We start from the raw sequence: 15,870 nt of genomic DNA on the forward strand, positions 1-15,870 counted from the left end.
GCTTAAAGGGAATGTACAACATTTGCTTTTGCTGGAATTTTCAGAAAGAAATGGATTTGGAGGATTAGTATGTTAGAGAAAATATTGTTTAACTGACTTGTTTCACGTTTTGGGCTTGTAGATGCTGGAAAAACAAAGAAACCCTATCATGTTCTTGTAGTCTGGTTCCCTGACCCCACTTAAGATGAAATGGAGCAATTAATTCACTTTGGGGAATTGTAAGGTCAGAGAATCACTCTAGCAGGCTTGTACCTCTTCATAGGTGTGTAATCAATTGCAAAGAAAAGTCAGAATAACTAAATATGAAAAATTAGGAACAGTTGTTGGAAAAAAGTCAGTTTTTCTCCAGCGCTGGTCGGCCGACCAGCGTTGGAAAAATGCAGCTTTTCTTCAAAATGTCAGCACACCAGGAGCCACAATTTTAAAGGATGCTTTAGACTGTCATTCCCTAACAATTCACTAAGGTATTTCGTGATAATTTGATCATTTCGTTTTTTGATGTTTGCAAATGTTGTATCTTCCCTTTAAGCTGTGTTTCATTGTATTTTAGAATATATAGAAATAGAAAAGTTGGTGTATGTAGAAATTTATTTTCAAGAAAGTACATATCATTAAAAAAAAATATTGATTTGAGATTATAAAGGCTGAAAATTTGAGGCTATGTGACAGTAAATGTGGAGCTTTTCTTCAGCTAGAAAAAGAAATGTGATTGTAATTTGGACTTGCGGGCACCAAGTAGTGTTTGAAGAAGAAAAAATGTTCATAATTGTTTGCAGGGAAGAAAATAATAAAGGGTTTCCATGTTTAGAAGAGTCGGCTTTGCTGGAAATTCCACTTGCCTCGTGGCTCTTGGATTGAAGAAGACTTTTCAAACTTCCAGATTTTCGAGCCATTTACATGTATCATTGCAGTATGCATGTACATGTACATGGTGAAATTTGGGAAAAGTTGGAAGTTCTCTTGTCTGAGCCTCAAAGTAAAAATATTGATTATTCTATAGTTGAAATGGGATTAAGTGTGGCCTGTCATCACATAATGAGCTTAAAGTCAAAGTTTTTAAGAATTTAGATATTATCTGGATTCTGTAGATCAAGAGCTTTCAAAAGGTATACAACATTATAATAATAATAATAATTTGGGAGGCTAATCATCCTTACTCGCAGCTGGTATGCTGAATTGTGAAGGATGCGGCTACAACGTGGTCGGGCCGCTGGCACGTAAAGGCGCCTATGGCTGCCGGCCACATCGACCCATATATGACCACAGAGCACAGCCTGAGATCGAAAGTGTTTGATTTTTGATTAAGGGGCACTGAGTTCAATAAATATAGACCACCAAGTTATTTGAAGTTGTAAAACTGATTCTTGAGAACATGACATTTAAAAATCCTGCAGTTGTGTTAAAGTAAGTGAACAGTCAACAAAAAGGGAAGAAAATAGGCATACAAATATTTGACAAACAAAAAAATGTGAGCAAAGTAAAAAAAGGACTTACAGATTGAGGTTCACATGCAAACAAAATCCATCTCCGCTTCAACTTTTGGTTTTATCCCACTGTACTGCAAAATGGCAGTTTCCAACTTTAAGCTCATTTCGTAGGGACAGGCCACAAATGACTGGCAACATTTCTATGAATGACATATGGTCATGACCAGCATCTACAACAGAGCCATACTCTCTGGCGAGTCACCGTTTCTAACCAAAAAAACCACCATTGTGAACATTTTTCTTTCTATGAGAATAAGCTCTAGAAAGACCGTTTGGTGTATATAATTTATAATAGGTATATGTCTGAATGAATTCCTGTATTCAGAGACTGCCATTCTGTAAATTAATCAAACTTTATGTGGATCATGGAAGAGTCAAGAAATATCTGGATAAGATGATTGTTTTTTTTTTTTTTTTTTTTTTATTTGCTGCAGTGGTGCTTAAAGTTACTGTAATAAAAACTGTCCATACATTTTGTATCAAAATTTATTTGCATGTGAATTAACCAAGAAATAATCCATTCCTTCTAGAATTAGATTAGTTAACACGGTGTTAAACATTAACCCTTTTAAAAGAAACACTTGCATTCCATTTTCCCATTAATATTGTAGAACTTGTGAAGGCAATAACAGATTTTTTTTTTTCATATAGCCGAAAAGCAACTCTACAACTTGTGCTTGCTTTTTGAATTTGATATTACTGTTTATTGTTCGGATGATTAACAATTTTTTCCTGGATTTGTGTACCCTCATGTGAAGAATATTAAAATATTTGTATTTTCAGAATTATGTAAAATAATGTAAAAGACTGAATCAAAAGTTCCAACATCAAAGAGCAGTACATATATGTAGGCAGGAAAAAACGAAAGTCAAAGTAAGCGCAAGTTTATTTTAAAATCAGTATTATTCATATTTAGATGAAACAGAAATTGTGATCTTGTCCATATAACTGCACTTCTCATTGGCTGTATGATTCCTGTGGCTTATATGCTTAAAAAGTCCACCAATCAGTGGCATTGTACTAAATATGATAAAACTTAACATGTATTCATGTATATAGATGCGTTTACTTTGCCAGTATCTGGCGGTTGCACGTTCAACAACTTCAGTTCCTTCAATTTTTCCCTTTAAAAAGTGACAAATTCTTTTACATCTTGACTACTTCCATTTGAAATGCATATCTCTGTCCAATTAGTGCAGCAAGTGGTATTTGCTAGTCATGTGATCTATAACAGGCTTTTGATTGGATGGTAATCTGGTCGACTAGTTGTAATTGTATTATGCAAACCTTCCTAATATTTGTGTGGTTTTTTTTTCAATTTGTCTTTCAAAAGTTTTATTGTAACTATATTTAGTAAACATTAAACCATTTTTGCGTCTGTTTTGAGAAAAACAGTAGGGCCTAAACAAAAGAAACTGTGTTTAAATGCAAGCCATGATCTTAAATGCAAAATAGCAGAAAGTAACACGTCGGTCCATCTTAAAGGGGTTGACATAATTTTCTTAGGGTACTTACAATGCTTACTATTTGAGCTTTCTTGATAGATGTTTATAGGTTTTGTGGGCGGTTTGTTTTAACCAGATACTTACAGAAGTGTTTTATTTTATTAATTTGCCTGTGAGAGAAACATAGTTGTGAATATTTCGAGTGTATTTGTGGATATATTTTGTTCATATAAGAGGTTTCATTATTGCGGTGTGTTGTTTTTCGTTTCAAGTTGTATTATTTTTTATACTCGTATACCTATAGCGTTGTCACTGAAGTAGATATATTAAGAAATGCTGTATTTCCAAAATATATGAGTAGAACTTCAAAGTTTTTTGAACGTCAATACCATAATTTGGTCTTCAGATTTTACATTGGCTATACAAACATACTTAAATGGAAGTTTATTTATGCAGACATTTTATTTAATTATCCGGAAACAGTTTTTGTATTCACGTATGCAAGTCTTTCCCATTCCTGAGTATATCTTTAAGCAAACCTGAATTGATAAGTCGGAATATATTACTTTGGGCCAAAATTTGAAAAGAAAATCACATTCCAAAAAAAAAAAAAACCACGGTCATTTTACAAGTATCCATCTATGTGTAAAGAACGTGATTTAAATTTAGCAAATTTCCTGTTTACTTAAACTTGTATTCCTTATTTATTTAAACTTCGGCACATTCAGTGTTATTTAAGCGAGTTCACTGGACCATATTTTTATCATTTCTTTTCAGTCCATTACAAAGCATGATGCAACCAGTTTCTGATTATCGTATTTATTGGCTGCAAATATACAAAAACAAATCGGTGTAAAACAATTACTGGCCTTTGAAATGAACATTAAATAAAAGCTATTGTTGAAGAGAAAAAAAAGTACCGCATTGTTATTTCCAGTGTGAGACTGGCGCAAACTTTACAGTTGGCTAGTCTGGTCGCCAGAAGTGGGTTGTTTTGTTTCTTTTATTGACCTCTATTTCTAAGCAATTGATTTTTTTAAGGGGCGCGGGTGTCCTTAATGCTTGCACTGTTAAATCCGCAATTCGCAAGTGTAGATTAGAAGCATTGATCTCCATATATACACAGACTGGATAGGACATCGCGTACGAACGTGCGTCCGCGCGCGCGTATTTTGAAAAGGGTAAAGAACACAATTTCGCATTCGAGTTGTGTACACTTTCGAACGGAGGATTAAAAATGAAGTTGGGTTTTCTTCGGTTTCGTTGTCATTTTTGAAAGAATAAAAGAAACAGAGATCTAAATTGATCAAAATCGACGAGGAGTATAATCAAGGTGTGCGCAGCATTGGATTGCTGGAGTCGGCAAGTAAGGAGCGTTGAAGAATAGGACAATTATTCGCAAGTAAGTTGTTTTTTAACGAGGCCTATACAACATGGCATGGAGGAATATGAACATGGGAATGACAAAGCGAATTATGTCGCTCTGAGTTTGAGGGGACGGGCCTGTGTGGTAGCTAGCGAGATATTCTGTTCAAATTCCATGCGATCTAGGCCTGTCATGCTCAACGGTCGGCATCATTTTTCTTTAAAAGACATAGGCATAAACGTGCATGATTGACCCGGCAATGGCAATGAACAAAAGTTGACTTGTTTAAGATAGTTTATTCGAATAACTTTTATATGCAAAATCTGATTGAATTATGTCTGCCTTGGCTTAACGCCTACCGAAATGTTTCTATTCTTTTCTTTATAAAGAGAAACCGAGGAGATGGTTTATGCTAACTTACTGCACAACTGGCCGATTGACCTTCATATCAAACAAAGAACTTCAGCAAAGCCATATAGCAAAAACCACCAGCTGCAGGACCGAGCCGGACGAAAATGGAGAACTTCACGGAGGGATGGAATCGACTGTATTATCCACTGAATGGAACATGCGATGTGATAAGCATCTGAGCGTTTGACTTAATCAATTTTTACGATGTGGAACTGTTAACATTGATTGATTTTTGGTTTTGGAAAGAAGCTGTGGAGTTCAACGCAAGTATTTTTATAAGCTCCCAAGATGACTGTCACATTATTGACAATTTGTATGGTGAAGAAAGCAATGAGTACTTTTACGGTTTGAAATTATGTTGTGTACGCTGTTATATAAGATTACTAGCTATAGCCATAAACACCGTCATATTCGCTCACAAAAACGATTCCCATTACACTTACAAGTAATTATATTTATTTTCAGAAGTATAGCTAAACATTTAATTGCAAGACCGTGCGTAGCTTGAATTTTTCTTTGACAAAATTAGTATAGTACTATTTTGGTTTGTGATTCATCTCCTTTCACACAATATCACAAAGAGGTAAACGATGTCATTCCCTGATCAATCTAGGGACGGGAAGAAGTTTTTACTGATTACTTTGTAAAATTAAGGGGTTTTTTTTCCTTTTAGATTGTAACTGGTTTATGTTCAGGTTTTTTAATAAATATATCAATCATTTGAATGAATCTCCATACAATTTCTCGTGTGAGTGTTCAGTTAAAAAAATATGATGTCATTCCAGCATATTATTAATACAATTATTCATTTCGTTGATGGAGTAATTCAGTGTGCTCTAATGACCAATGTGCCAAAAATGAAATGGCAATTTACTTACAATCATTTTTGGGAGGGGAAGGGATTTTTAAAAAAAATAAGGGAAAAGGAAATGGGGGGTTCTTGAATTTCGAAAATGCATAATAAGAAAGTGTATATCAAGAAAGTGTGGAAAAGCTGTTTGGAGGGTAACTCTTCATCGTTCAGTGTTTTTTTAAGATTGTTTTGGAGGAGCGCTTGAACTCCCTCCTGTTTGAAAAATTTCACTAAACAATCCATTTTCCAAAGTAAACAAAGTGAAAGCACAATGCGCGTTTACCCGTCTGACAGTAAACGCGCCGCCATTGTTCGGCCGCGCATTCGTGCACAAACACGGCGCGATGTCCTATCCAGTCTGTGTATATGGAGATCAATGATTAGAAGCTAGTCTAGCGCCCTCTTAGGCCAGCTGTTTCCAATGCGATCAAGCTGCCGTAGTATCATTAACTTTCATCCAATCGACGACACGCTTTGAAAATTATTATCCAATCAACGAATGACCCTAGTCTGAGTGGAATGCAGCTGCCGTAAACATGCTGAGCGTTCGACCAATGATATTCAGTTCTTAAACTTTTAGCCAATCGAAATGCACGCACAACTGCAAGCGTCAAACCCAAACCACGCGCGCGCGCAGCTGGCTAGCTAGCTCGCTCAGCTGTGTTTTCATTTGACTAAATTTATATTGACGGTACGGTACGGAGACGTAGACGTGATTTATAAATCTTCGATAACTTTGGCAAGACGTCGAACGCGGGATTTAGGAATAAGACGCCTCACCTCAAATAAACTACCATATCTTAAAATTTCGCCAACAAGATTACCCTTGAACAAGAAACTGTCACCGGCGAACTGTGGACGAGAAGCTGTGGCATCGACCTTGCGAATTTTCGTGAGAGGGGAAAAAAAGCTCGAGGAAACTTGCCTGAAACTTAAAACCAGGCTCAACAACAGCAGGTAGGCTTGGCAATGCTTGGGTTGTAAAGAGGAAGAATTATTTTCTCGCTATAAACACAAATATTCCAGCTATCTAAAACAACATTAACAGGTGCTGAAGCAAGGCTAGTTTTACTACAATACTATTACTACTAGGCCTACACCACCATCTTTTTTTTACTCAAAAAAAATTGTTAAAGCGGTCAGAAATTGCCTCATATCGCACCAGTCCAGAGTCTCAGAGAGCATCTAGAATCCAATTTTTTTTCGGGGCCCTTAAATAGCGGGCCCCGAACCCCTCGCCGTATTTTTTTTGGCCCACTTTTTGGAGGACCAAAAATGTTTTTGGCCCCCCTAAAATTGTGTTCTGGATCCGTCCTTGTAGGCAGCCAAACTATAACTTGCTTAAGGCTAACGTTTACTCGAGCAAACCAGCTAGGCTCAGCTGCTGCTTAGCCCTACTCTGTGCACAGAGTCTACTCCAGCATGTCCAGTGCGAGACCATAGAAATAGGGCTAGGTAACACTTTATAGTAACAGTAACCATGGTAACATGGCTAAGCAGCTAATATAAGGTCTAATGTTGTTTTTTAGGCCTGTGGCTGGTTTCTTGGGATCCCAAAGAAGGCAGTCCTAGACCTCCGAAGTACAATTTTCCTGTTACTTTAACTACAAGTTTTACAAGTCTTATTTTTGCCTTAGCTGGAGTTACCCAGCCCTGAGTTTTATCATTGGGTTGTCTATTAGGGCTGGAGCAAATTTTTCTCAAAACTTGTAGTATTTGCAAAAAAAATTTGAAAAATGTTCAATTTTGTCCCCATTACACACTAATTGCAACTGCAACTCACCCCAAACTTGCCTGGAATAACCATTACACAGGTCCTTGAAGTAAAAAACGATCCACGATGAAGATTCAGCCTCCAATTGCAGTGAAAACAGGAGGAATAACCGCTAACTTGACAACCTTGCTGGATTGGCCAGGACCGCTATTGGTTTGTGCACAAAAAAAATTGTGTACAATGAATGGCGGTCGATTACCATGCACGTACAGCTCGCTGGTACTAGGCGTTTTTGCGGTCGGTGCATGACGTGACGCGGAAGCGTAATACCCGATGACTGTTTCATGCATTAATAAGAGGTTCACTCGCATCACAGTGCGGTACTGGAACGGCAACCGTCGAGTTGGCCGGCTATCGTGCATTCATAGTGCAGTGTTACTGCCGTTCCAGTACCGCACTGTGATGCGAGTGAACCTCTTATTAATGCATGAAACAGTCATCGGGTATTACGCTTCCGCGTCACGTCATGCACCGACCGCAAAAACGCCTAGTACCAGCGAGCTGTACGTGCATGGTAATCGACCGCCATTCATTGTACACAATTTTTTTTGTGCACAAACCAATAGCGGTCCTGGCCAATCCAGCAAGGTTGTCAAGTTAGCGGTTATTCCTCCTGTTTTCACTGCAATTGGAGGCTGAATCTTCATCGTGGATCGTTTTTTACTTCAAGGACCTGTGTAATGGTTATTCCAGGCAAGTTTGGGGTGAGTTGCAGTTGCAATTAGTGTGTAATGGGGACAAAATTGAACATTTTTCAAATTTTTTTTGCAAATACTACAAGTTTTGAGAAAAATTTGCTCCAGCCCTAATAGACAACCCAATGATAAAACTCAGGGCTGGGTAACTCCAGCTATTTTTGCCTGTGAACTTGATTTCTTTTGCCCACTTTTGCTAGGTAGGTGGTATGCCCACTTTTGCTGTGGCCTACACTCCAGCCTCACATAGCCTATTGCTGCGCTGCCCAAGGACACAGCTCAGCAATATCCGGGCCATACTTGTGGAGCTGGGTAGGCCCTAGGCCCAATTGAAAAAAAAAAATTCATAGTCCTAGGCCTAATAAGTTTGCCTCTCTTTGAGAAAGATTCTCCTACTAGGATCAAGTCAGAGGTCCTAAAATAGGCCCTAGTCCATTTGTCATTTTTACAACTTTGAAATAGTTAACAGTTAGTTTATATTGTTCAAACAGACATCATGTCCGAGAGGAAAGCCGTCATCAAGAATGCCGACATGTCCGAAGACATGCAGCAGGATGCAGTGGACTGTGCCACCCAAGCCCTGGAGAAATTCAACATTGAGAAGGACATCGCTGCCTACATCAAGAAGGAGTTCGACAAGAAGTACAACCCCACCTGGCACTGCATTGTGGGAAGGAACTTCGGCAGCTACGTCACGCACGAGACCAAGCACTTCATCTACTTCTACCTCGGCCAAGTGGCTGTGCTGCTCTACAAATCAGGATGAAACTGCATTTGATGTGTTCCTTGCGACTTGTTTTTGTTTGAATGCAAAAGCATCTTTTTGAAGGCACAAATGATTGTTCCAATTTACAAAAACCAGCAACATATCTTGATAATTGATGTACAAGATATACTCATCACTGCTCATGCTGAGAGGATGTATTTATATCATCTTTATGCCTCATCTCATCAGCTTTTGATACTTTTCTTACCCGTCACTATTGCGAGTAGACTATAACAAAAATTATCTTAATACCATTTTTACCACACATATCAGCAGTCTCACCAAGGTTTTCATTCAGGGTGGGATAATTAAAACAGTTAAGGATGGAGAAACTTTCCTGTAAAGTGTAAGACTACGGGCAGGTAAAATGATTACGATTTTCCATGCAGCACATACTGAATGATTATGTATTTACATACCAGAATGATTGGGGGGGGGGTGTATTCTAAACTTTCCCATTCAGTGTGGGAAGTGCTACTTTGAGGTATGCCTCGTGAGACCGCTGACAGGTATGCATTTGATTAATAACTATTCACAAACAGAACACACAGACACTGCATGATATGGCATTACTTTCTTTATTTCAGGTTTACTAAAAAAAAACATTCATTCCAAGATTTGGGTCTTTCGTAATTTGTTCCTCAAATTAGCCCTTTGTAAATTCCTAAGATGAGTTCATAAAATTCATGTCAGCTTATAGATCTAACCTTGCTTTGTTTTCAGAGTTCACAGGATTTAGTTTCTAAATGCGGAATGGTAATCCTTTGTTAATTCCTGACGTCTTAGATTAAAATTTAAAAAAACTTGAAAACAATGAATTTCTTTATAAATACTTTAAAAAATGTAATTGTCTCAGAAAGGTATATTTATAGTTGCCACAACTGTAGTCCAAATTAGCATTTTGAAATTCAAACTTTCAAAGCTCTTATACCAATCTAGGTGCCACTTTTCCAATAATAGCAATTTAGAATAGACACACATCACTGACTTTTTCTTTGAAAGTATTGTTCAATCATTATACATGTATTCCTAAATGAATCCTGATACTATTCCAACAAGTTCCAGCCATAATGTTATTGCAATGCAATGTGTTTCTGATGTTTGGATAATTGATGGTTTTCCATAAAAATGTGATATTTTTAGCCTGCTATTATTGTTGTGCAATAAAACTTGTTTCAATTGACTAACAAGTTGTTGACAGTTAAAAAAAAAATATTTCCAGTCTCATAATTTAAAACCAGAGTGTACGGCAGCAATCCCGACTGAAAGGTTTTCATAAGTTACCATTGAGAATCCTGCATCTCGGATCATTGCTGCAAACTCCTCCTAAATAAAACAAACAAATCCAGGATATTACACTTTAGTTTTTGAAATCAATTCTTAAAGCTATAGTCCATCATTTGCAGCCATCCGAAAAGTAACTGGCGTAGTCATTGTTGAAAAAAATACTTGGTTGAAAGATAGTAAGTGGACTAAACTTCCTGTGAAATTATTCTTTCTGGCAAGCTGTCATTTTAAAGTAATCAACGAAAGAAAGTCTTAAGACGCACCGTAGGGAATTTAAATTAGTAGTTCGTTTTGTTATTCGGCGAAGCGCGCGCAAGCATTGGCACGACGCACACGCGCGCCCGGTTGCTATAATTCGTCAGATCAGTGCGCGACATCGCGTATAGCTGCAATTCAAAACAATTCAAAACTTGATTCAGCAACTTTTGATTTGAAATTGAGATCCTAGAATGCTGTTTTTCTCGAAATATACAGCTGAAGCTGAGCTGAAACTTCATTAGTTTAGTTGTTCAGTATCCTTCATTAGATTTTGAACACTTTTGTTGCTTCAAACGAACAAAATGCACAAATTACAAATGATGGACTATATCTTTAAAAAAAAAAAAAGTTTGTTCAAACAGTATCTTTTTATCATTTCTCACACAAAGTGGATTTTGTGTTGAAACTGAGCTTTAATGTCACTAAAAGGTCTGTTTTACTATTTGGGTCAGATGTCATGTAAATTGACCTATCGCCGTTTGCGAGTTAGCCACGCCCCTTGGACAACCCTATGGATTTTTGTACACTAAGTTTTGTTTGTCCCAGATTTTGGGCGTTGCGCGTCCATTTGTATATCATGTAATTGTGCGTTGATGCAATTCTAACGCGATTCTAACGCGATAGGTCAATTGTAAATGATGAGTCTCTTTCTTGGTACTTAAAAAAAAAGTCGGGAAGTTAATTGTTCATATTTTTTTTTTTTTTTTTTAAATCAATTTTTTTTAACCTTGATAGGTAACCCAAAACAAAAGTTTTGCAACAATCTAATCAATTTTCTTTTCAAAAAATGTTGACTTCGTCAATTAGATTTTCATTAAATTGAAGTACTAGTTAAGGAGCATACCTGGTTTGGAAATTGTCTGATGCTCTCCACAAGATACTGATATGACTTCCAGTCTGATGCTATGACTTGTCCAAGAACGGGTATAACTTGGAAGGAGTAGCTGTCGTATAAACTAGGAGTATAAAAAAAGATAGAAATTTACAAGGAGTCTTGGCATTCCAACTACAATAGTAGATGTTTTATCATCAATTTGAAGACTCACCTTCTAAGCAGTGGGTTACTGACTTGGCTGAACTCCAAGCACATGAAGCGTCCTCCAGGAACAAGTACTCTGTGTGCCTCACTGAGAGCCTACAGCAAAAACAAAGTTGTGCAGCAGTCTCAGAATAAAATATCACAACCCAAGAATATTTCATGAATTCAGGCTGCAATTGTAAACAATTTTTTTTTTTAAGCTATAGTCCATCACTTGCAACTATCCAAAAAGTAACTGATGTAATTATTGTTGACAATCATACTTGGTTGAAAGATAGTAAGGGGACTAAACGCCCTGTGAAATTATTCTTTCTGGCATCTGTCATTTTGAAGAAATCAACGAAAGAAGGCCTTTCCAACAGTGCGTCTTAAGACGCACCGCTGGAAATTTCCATTAGTAATTCATTTTTTTTATTCGGCGAAGCGCGCGCAAGCGTTGGCACGATGCACACGCGCGCGCGGCTGCTATAATTCGTATGATCGGTGCACGACATCGCGTAGCTACAATCGGCTCAGTGAGAACGTGTCTCGGACGCTGAATTGAGGCCCAATTCAAAACATGATTCAGCAACTTTTGATTTGAAATCGAGATCCTAGAATGCTGTTTATCTCAAAATATACAGCTGAAGCTGAGCTGAAACTTCATCAGGTTAGTTGTTCAGCACCCTTCTTTAGATTTTTAACACGTTTGTTGCTTCAAACGAACAAAATGCACAAATTACAAATGGTGGACTATACCTTTAAAAAGTCTAAACTTGAGAAAACTTTATTATTGGAGTTTTACATGATTATGATGAATCATAGTCTTGTCGTTGAGTGGCACATAGACCTTATTGTTACAAAGTAATATTGGGTCTAGTTTGTAACATCTTACTGAACAAAAAAAAGAAAAATTCTAGAAGTCCTTCAACTAAACAAAAAGCAAAAGCCAACCAACCTCTTCAATATGTGTGACATTTCGTATGCCAAATGCTATGGTGTATGCATCCATTGACTCGCTTGCGATGGGCAGCTCCTCTGCATTGCCAACAACCCATGAAATACCTTGGAAAGGAGAAGACAAGTACTAAAGAAATACTGACCAGCAAGTTCAATCTAGTACCAAATTATAGATGTCATGAAACTGAATGCACTACTTTTCAGTATGTCAAATAATTATAAAATGTCATCATAAAATGTCTTAGTTTAATTGCACCCTGCTGTACTAGATACAAGTGGTTAAACCAACAAAGTGACTAACCTAAGTCAGGTGGTGCCAACCAGTCAAAGAATATTCTAACTACAGTGGACCAGCATGTGTTCGAGTGAAGTTAGTCAAACTATGGTTACACATATTTCACACTCAAACTTGTTGCTAAAAAAAACCCCAAACTGATTAGAACTCAACGAACCTTCTGTCAAGCCCCTTTCTTCTGCTCTCTGCTGTCCGACCTGCAGCATTGACAGGTTGATGTCACAGACAGTCACCCTCGTGTCATCCCTCCATCCAGACCTCTCCTTATCTGGAACACGGTCAGAGTCTGAGTCAGAGGATGAACTTTCAGAGTCGGACGATGAGCTGTTGTCGGCGTGCTGCACCCTGGTTTGCCTTGCAGAAGAGATGCTGTTGAGTTGGGCGTTTCTGATGAAGTCCATGAAACGGAAGGCAATGTCCCCTATAAAAAAAGCAACGGAGGAATATTATTATATTTATATTTCTTCCAAACAAATAAAATGTCTTTGAAATGATAGCGAAAGCAACTGTGAATGAACAGGGGGAAGAAAAAGTGCATTAGATCTGTAAGCCGGTGCTTTATGAATTCTGGACCATTACATTTTGTTCTTTATCATCATAAATCTTTTTTCTCTTGTCTATGAAAAACAGGGAAGCAGGCTCCGTTGAAACAATGTGGATTACATTTTCACTTTATTTTCCCCTATTTTTTAGTATTTATAGACTAGCAAAGTGGCCATTAGGGGTCTTCTTATGACAAGGGTTTACATCCCCTAGAGATACAAAAGACCAGCTCTAGAAGTTTCATCTATAAAAATATCTGTCTTTTTGGAACTGCTATTTGTTTCTAGCATAAGTTATTACTTCTGAAGCAGATGTCAAATGAAAACATCGAAACATAGTTAGTTATGAAATAATAATTTTACAAATTAATAACTTAACTGCAGCCTGACAGTAAGTAAATTTTAAAGGCCTAACATTTCATCATTTATGCACTATTGTGACCACCAAACACTGCAATCACAATTTACGGCCAGGGTCGTGTATCAAAAACATGACTCTCTCTGTATACCTGTTCCACCAGCTACATCCAGCAACCTCGTTCCCTGAGATGGTTTCAGAACCTGCATGAACCTGTCTTTCCATAACCTGTGGATACCCAGGCTCATTGCATCGTTCATAGTGTCGTAGTTCCCTGCAACATTCTTGAAGACTTCATATACTGAAAAAAAAATTAAAAAAATAACCAAGGAATCATAAAATATGTTTTAAAATTTGAAGCAACACATTTACCTTTCAGATTGAGAGTCATGAGAAATGATATATTTATATTTCAGTACAAGTAGCTGCTTACAAATTATCAAGTAAAAAGTATGTTATGAGTAGAATGCAGTATCCATATTATTTGTTCCATTTCTCACACCAATCCTAGTATCAGCATTTTTAGTCAGTTTAAAATCTTCTGTTAAACAAGCTCAATAGGTTTTTCCCTCTCCTCTTAAATAGTATACTTTACTTTTATGTTATAAATCAAATGCTACTTTGTTTTGATTTTTTTTAAGTAGACTTTTCCAGCTTCGGATGATTTTGTTAAAAGGGAAATAACGTCTGAGAACCAATCGATTGACATTCTGGTTCCGAGACCAAAAGATCCTGATACGTCGAATATTGTCCAGTCAGGGAACCAGATGGTCAACTGCCATAGCAATAGTAGCACGGATTTTTCCAACAATTTGTTTTGCAGTGAATGACCATCAAATCATTGATGTTAATTAGGGCCTACTTGTTACTCTTTTCATGCTGCGCACACTCAAGTTCGACTTGTTGTCATACAATACAATAATCTCCCAAAATATAAGAACTTTCAGTTGCATAATTTCAGACATTTGGCGCAAGTGTTCCAAGTGGCTAGATCGCGGGCTTCGGAGTAGGCCTAGGCCTAGTTGTATTCTATAATTGTTATTAATGTATTAATTACAATAAAATAGTAATGTCACGATGATTGACTTGTACTGTTGTAGTTGTATTTGTATTGTAACCAGCGTCATTATGTCAATGGCATTGATATTTACTATTTTCCTCAAATTTCGATCAGTGCGTACACAATACATATGTAAGTTAACACAGCACAAAAATACACACAAATGACACACCTTTCCTTGTTTTCTCCGATTCTGTCACAGCCTCGAATCCAAAGTGGGTTTCCCTCCCTCCCAAATAATCACCATCATCATTAGAAGTTTTACTCGAAGCACATCTACTTGTACGGAAGTATCTTACTGCAAAAGTAGGTTTAGAAAAATGCCGAAAACAAGACCGACAAAGTGCCATGGGCGCTGCCATCTTGGAAATTGATAGTCTCTCTCATTTATACTAAAATGTAATTAATATTTTATTAACACTTAATACACATTTTCTGTGAATAAAGTTCACGTAAACGTTAATTTAAACTTTCCAATTAACTGAATTGCTTTATGAACTTTATTTTAGTAGGTCTAATGGTATTTTGCAATTTTTTTTAGTTCAACTTTTAGAAATTAATGAGAGAGGCTAAACATTTTTGATAAGTTCGAGTGAAAAATGGCGTCTGCTAGCGCAGATTTCGCAATGGAGGAGCGTCAAAGATACCGTCATTGTGCCGCCAGGCTACTTGCAATGGTTTCGGAGTCGGGGGAAAAGCAAAAGAACGAACTCAACTCACTCCTGGATGAGTTGAACTCTCTGGCGTACTCTGTGCAGGGCCTCGTGGAACAAGTAAATAATCTGGCCATGCTGCAGTGCTGGTTGTCAATTAATTAGCCTAGCTTGAGTAACTCCAGCTGAGAAGTGACATGCTATATTCATTCACATGTAGCATGTGAATGAATATGAGCATGTCAGCTGGTGTTACTCAAGCTAGTTGTCAATATGTCAATTGTGTTTGTTGTTAATGCTGTGGGCGGGGTCGGATTGGGAATGGGGGGGGGGGGCTTCTGAGCCCCATAATGTGGCCAATTGACTGGACTACCTCCGTCATGTCCGTAAATTAAAGGCCACACTTGGGACATGTACCCGAAAATGTAGAACTTTGTCAAGTTTTGATTTTCATATTCAGACTTTGTTTGTAATTTGTACTATGTAGTTTATTTTTGCTTTAGAATTAGAAGCACACTCACCCTCTTCATTTATTTATCGCAGTAGAAAAAAATAATTTTTCAGATGTCTATTTTATGTGTAATTTCGTTTTGGAATTTAGATACGCAAATGTGTGCAAACGAACCTGGAAAGTACACGGAA

General features: G+C 37.4%; 3 protein-coding genes across 3 annotated transcripts in view; 2 read left to right on the forward strand and 1 right to left on the reverse strand.

The window, feature by feature from the left end:
• The first annotated feature begins 6,424 nt into the window (after nucleotides 1-6,424).
• Nucleotides 6,425-8,857, forward strand: LOC119730150 (dynein light chain LC6, flagellar outer arm). The gene is made up of 2 exons (XM_038202922.1): nucleotides 6,425-6,519; nucleotides 8,523-8,857. The coding sequence occupies exon 2, from the start codon at nucleotides 8,528-8,530 to the stop codon at nucleotides 8,795-8,797; it is 270 nt and encodes an 89-aa protein (XP_038058850.1). The 5' UTR covers nucleotides 6,425-6,519; nucleotides 8,523-8,527; the 3' UTR covers nucleotides 8,798-8,857.
• Nucleotides 8,858-9,356: 499 nt separating this feature from the next.
• On the reverse strand, nucleotides 9,357-14,954 carry LOC119730884 (2-methoxy-6-polyprenyl-1,4-benzoquinol methylase, mitochondrial-like). The gene is made up of 7 exons (XM_038203947.1): nucleotides 14,748-14,954; nucleotides 13,667-13,816; nucleotides 12,773-13,036; nucleotides 12,319-12,425; nucleotides 11,389-11,477; nucleotides 11,187-11,298; nucleotides 9,357-10,123 (listed from the first exon to the last, which is right to left on the reverse strand). The coding sequence occupies exons 1-7, from the start codon at nucleotides 14,935-14,937 to the stop codon at nucleotides 10,022-10,024; spliced, it is 1,014 nt and encodes a 337-aa protein (XP_038059875.1). The 5' UTR covers nucleotides 14,938-14,954; the 3' UTR covers nucleotides 9,357-10,021.
• Nucleotides 14,955-15,142: 188 nt separating this feature from the next.
• Nucleotides 15,143-15,870, forward strand: part of LOC119730086 (HEAT repeat-containing protein 6-like) — a 33,799-nt gene continuing 33,071 nt past the window's right edge. The window contains exon 1 of the mRNA XM_038202871.1: nucleotides 15,143-15,348. Coding sequence (XP_038058799.1) covers nucleotides 15,175-15,348 — 174 coding nt within the window. The 5' untranslated portion in view covers nucleotides 15,143-15,174. The remainder of the gene's footprint in view (nucleotides 15,349-15,870) is intronic.

Source organism: Patiria miniata, unplaced genomic scaffold (assembly GCF_015706575.1).
Source record: "Patiria miniata isolate m_02_andy unplaced genomic scaffold, ASM1570657v1 HiC_scaffold_22, whole genome shotgun sequence".
Classification (NCBI taxonomy): domain Eukaryota; kingdom Metazoa; phylum Echinodermata; class Asteroidea; order Valvatida; family Asterinidae; genus Patiria; species Patiria miniata.

Coding starts and splice junctions, on each gene's coding strand:
- LOC119730884 (XM_038203947.1), bottom strand. CDS start 14,937: ATGGCAGCGCCCATGGCACTTTGTCGGTCTTGTTTTCGGCATTTTTCT. Junction 13,817..14,747: donor ATCGGAGAAAACAAGGAAAG/GTGTGTCATTTG, acceptor TTTTTTTTTCAG/TATATGAAGTCTTCAAGAAT. Junction 12,426..12,772: donor AGAAAGGGGCTTGACAGAAG/GTTCGTTGAGTT, acceptor CTCCTTTCCAAG/GTATTTCATGGGTTGTTGGC.
- LOC119730150 (XM_038202922.1), top strand. CDS start 8,528: ATGTCCGAGAGGAAAGCCGTCATCAAGAATGCCGACATGTCCGAAGAC.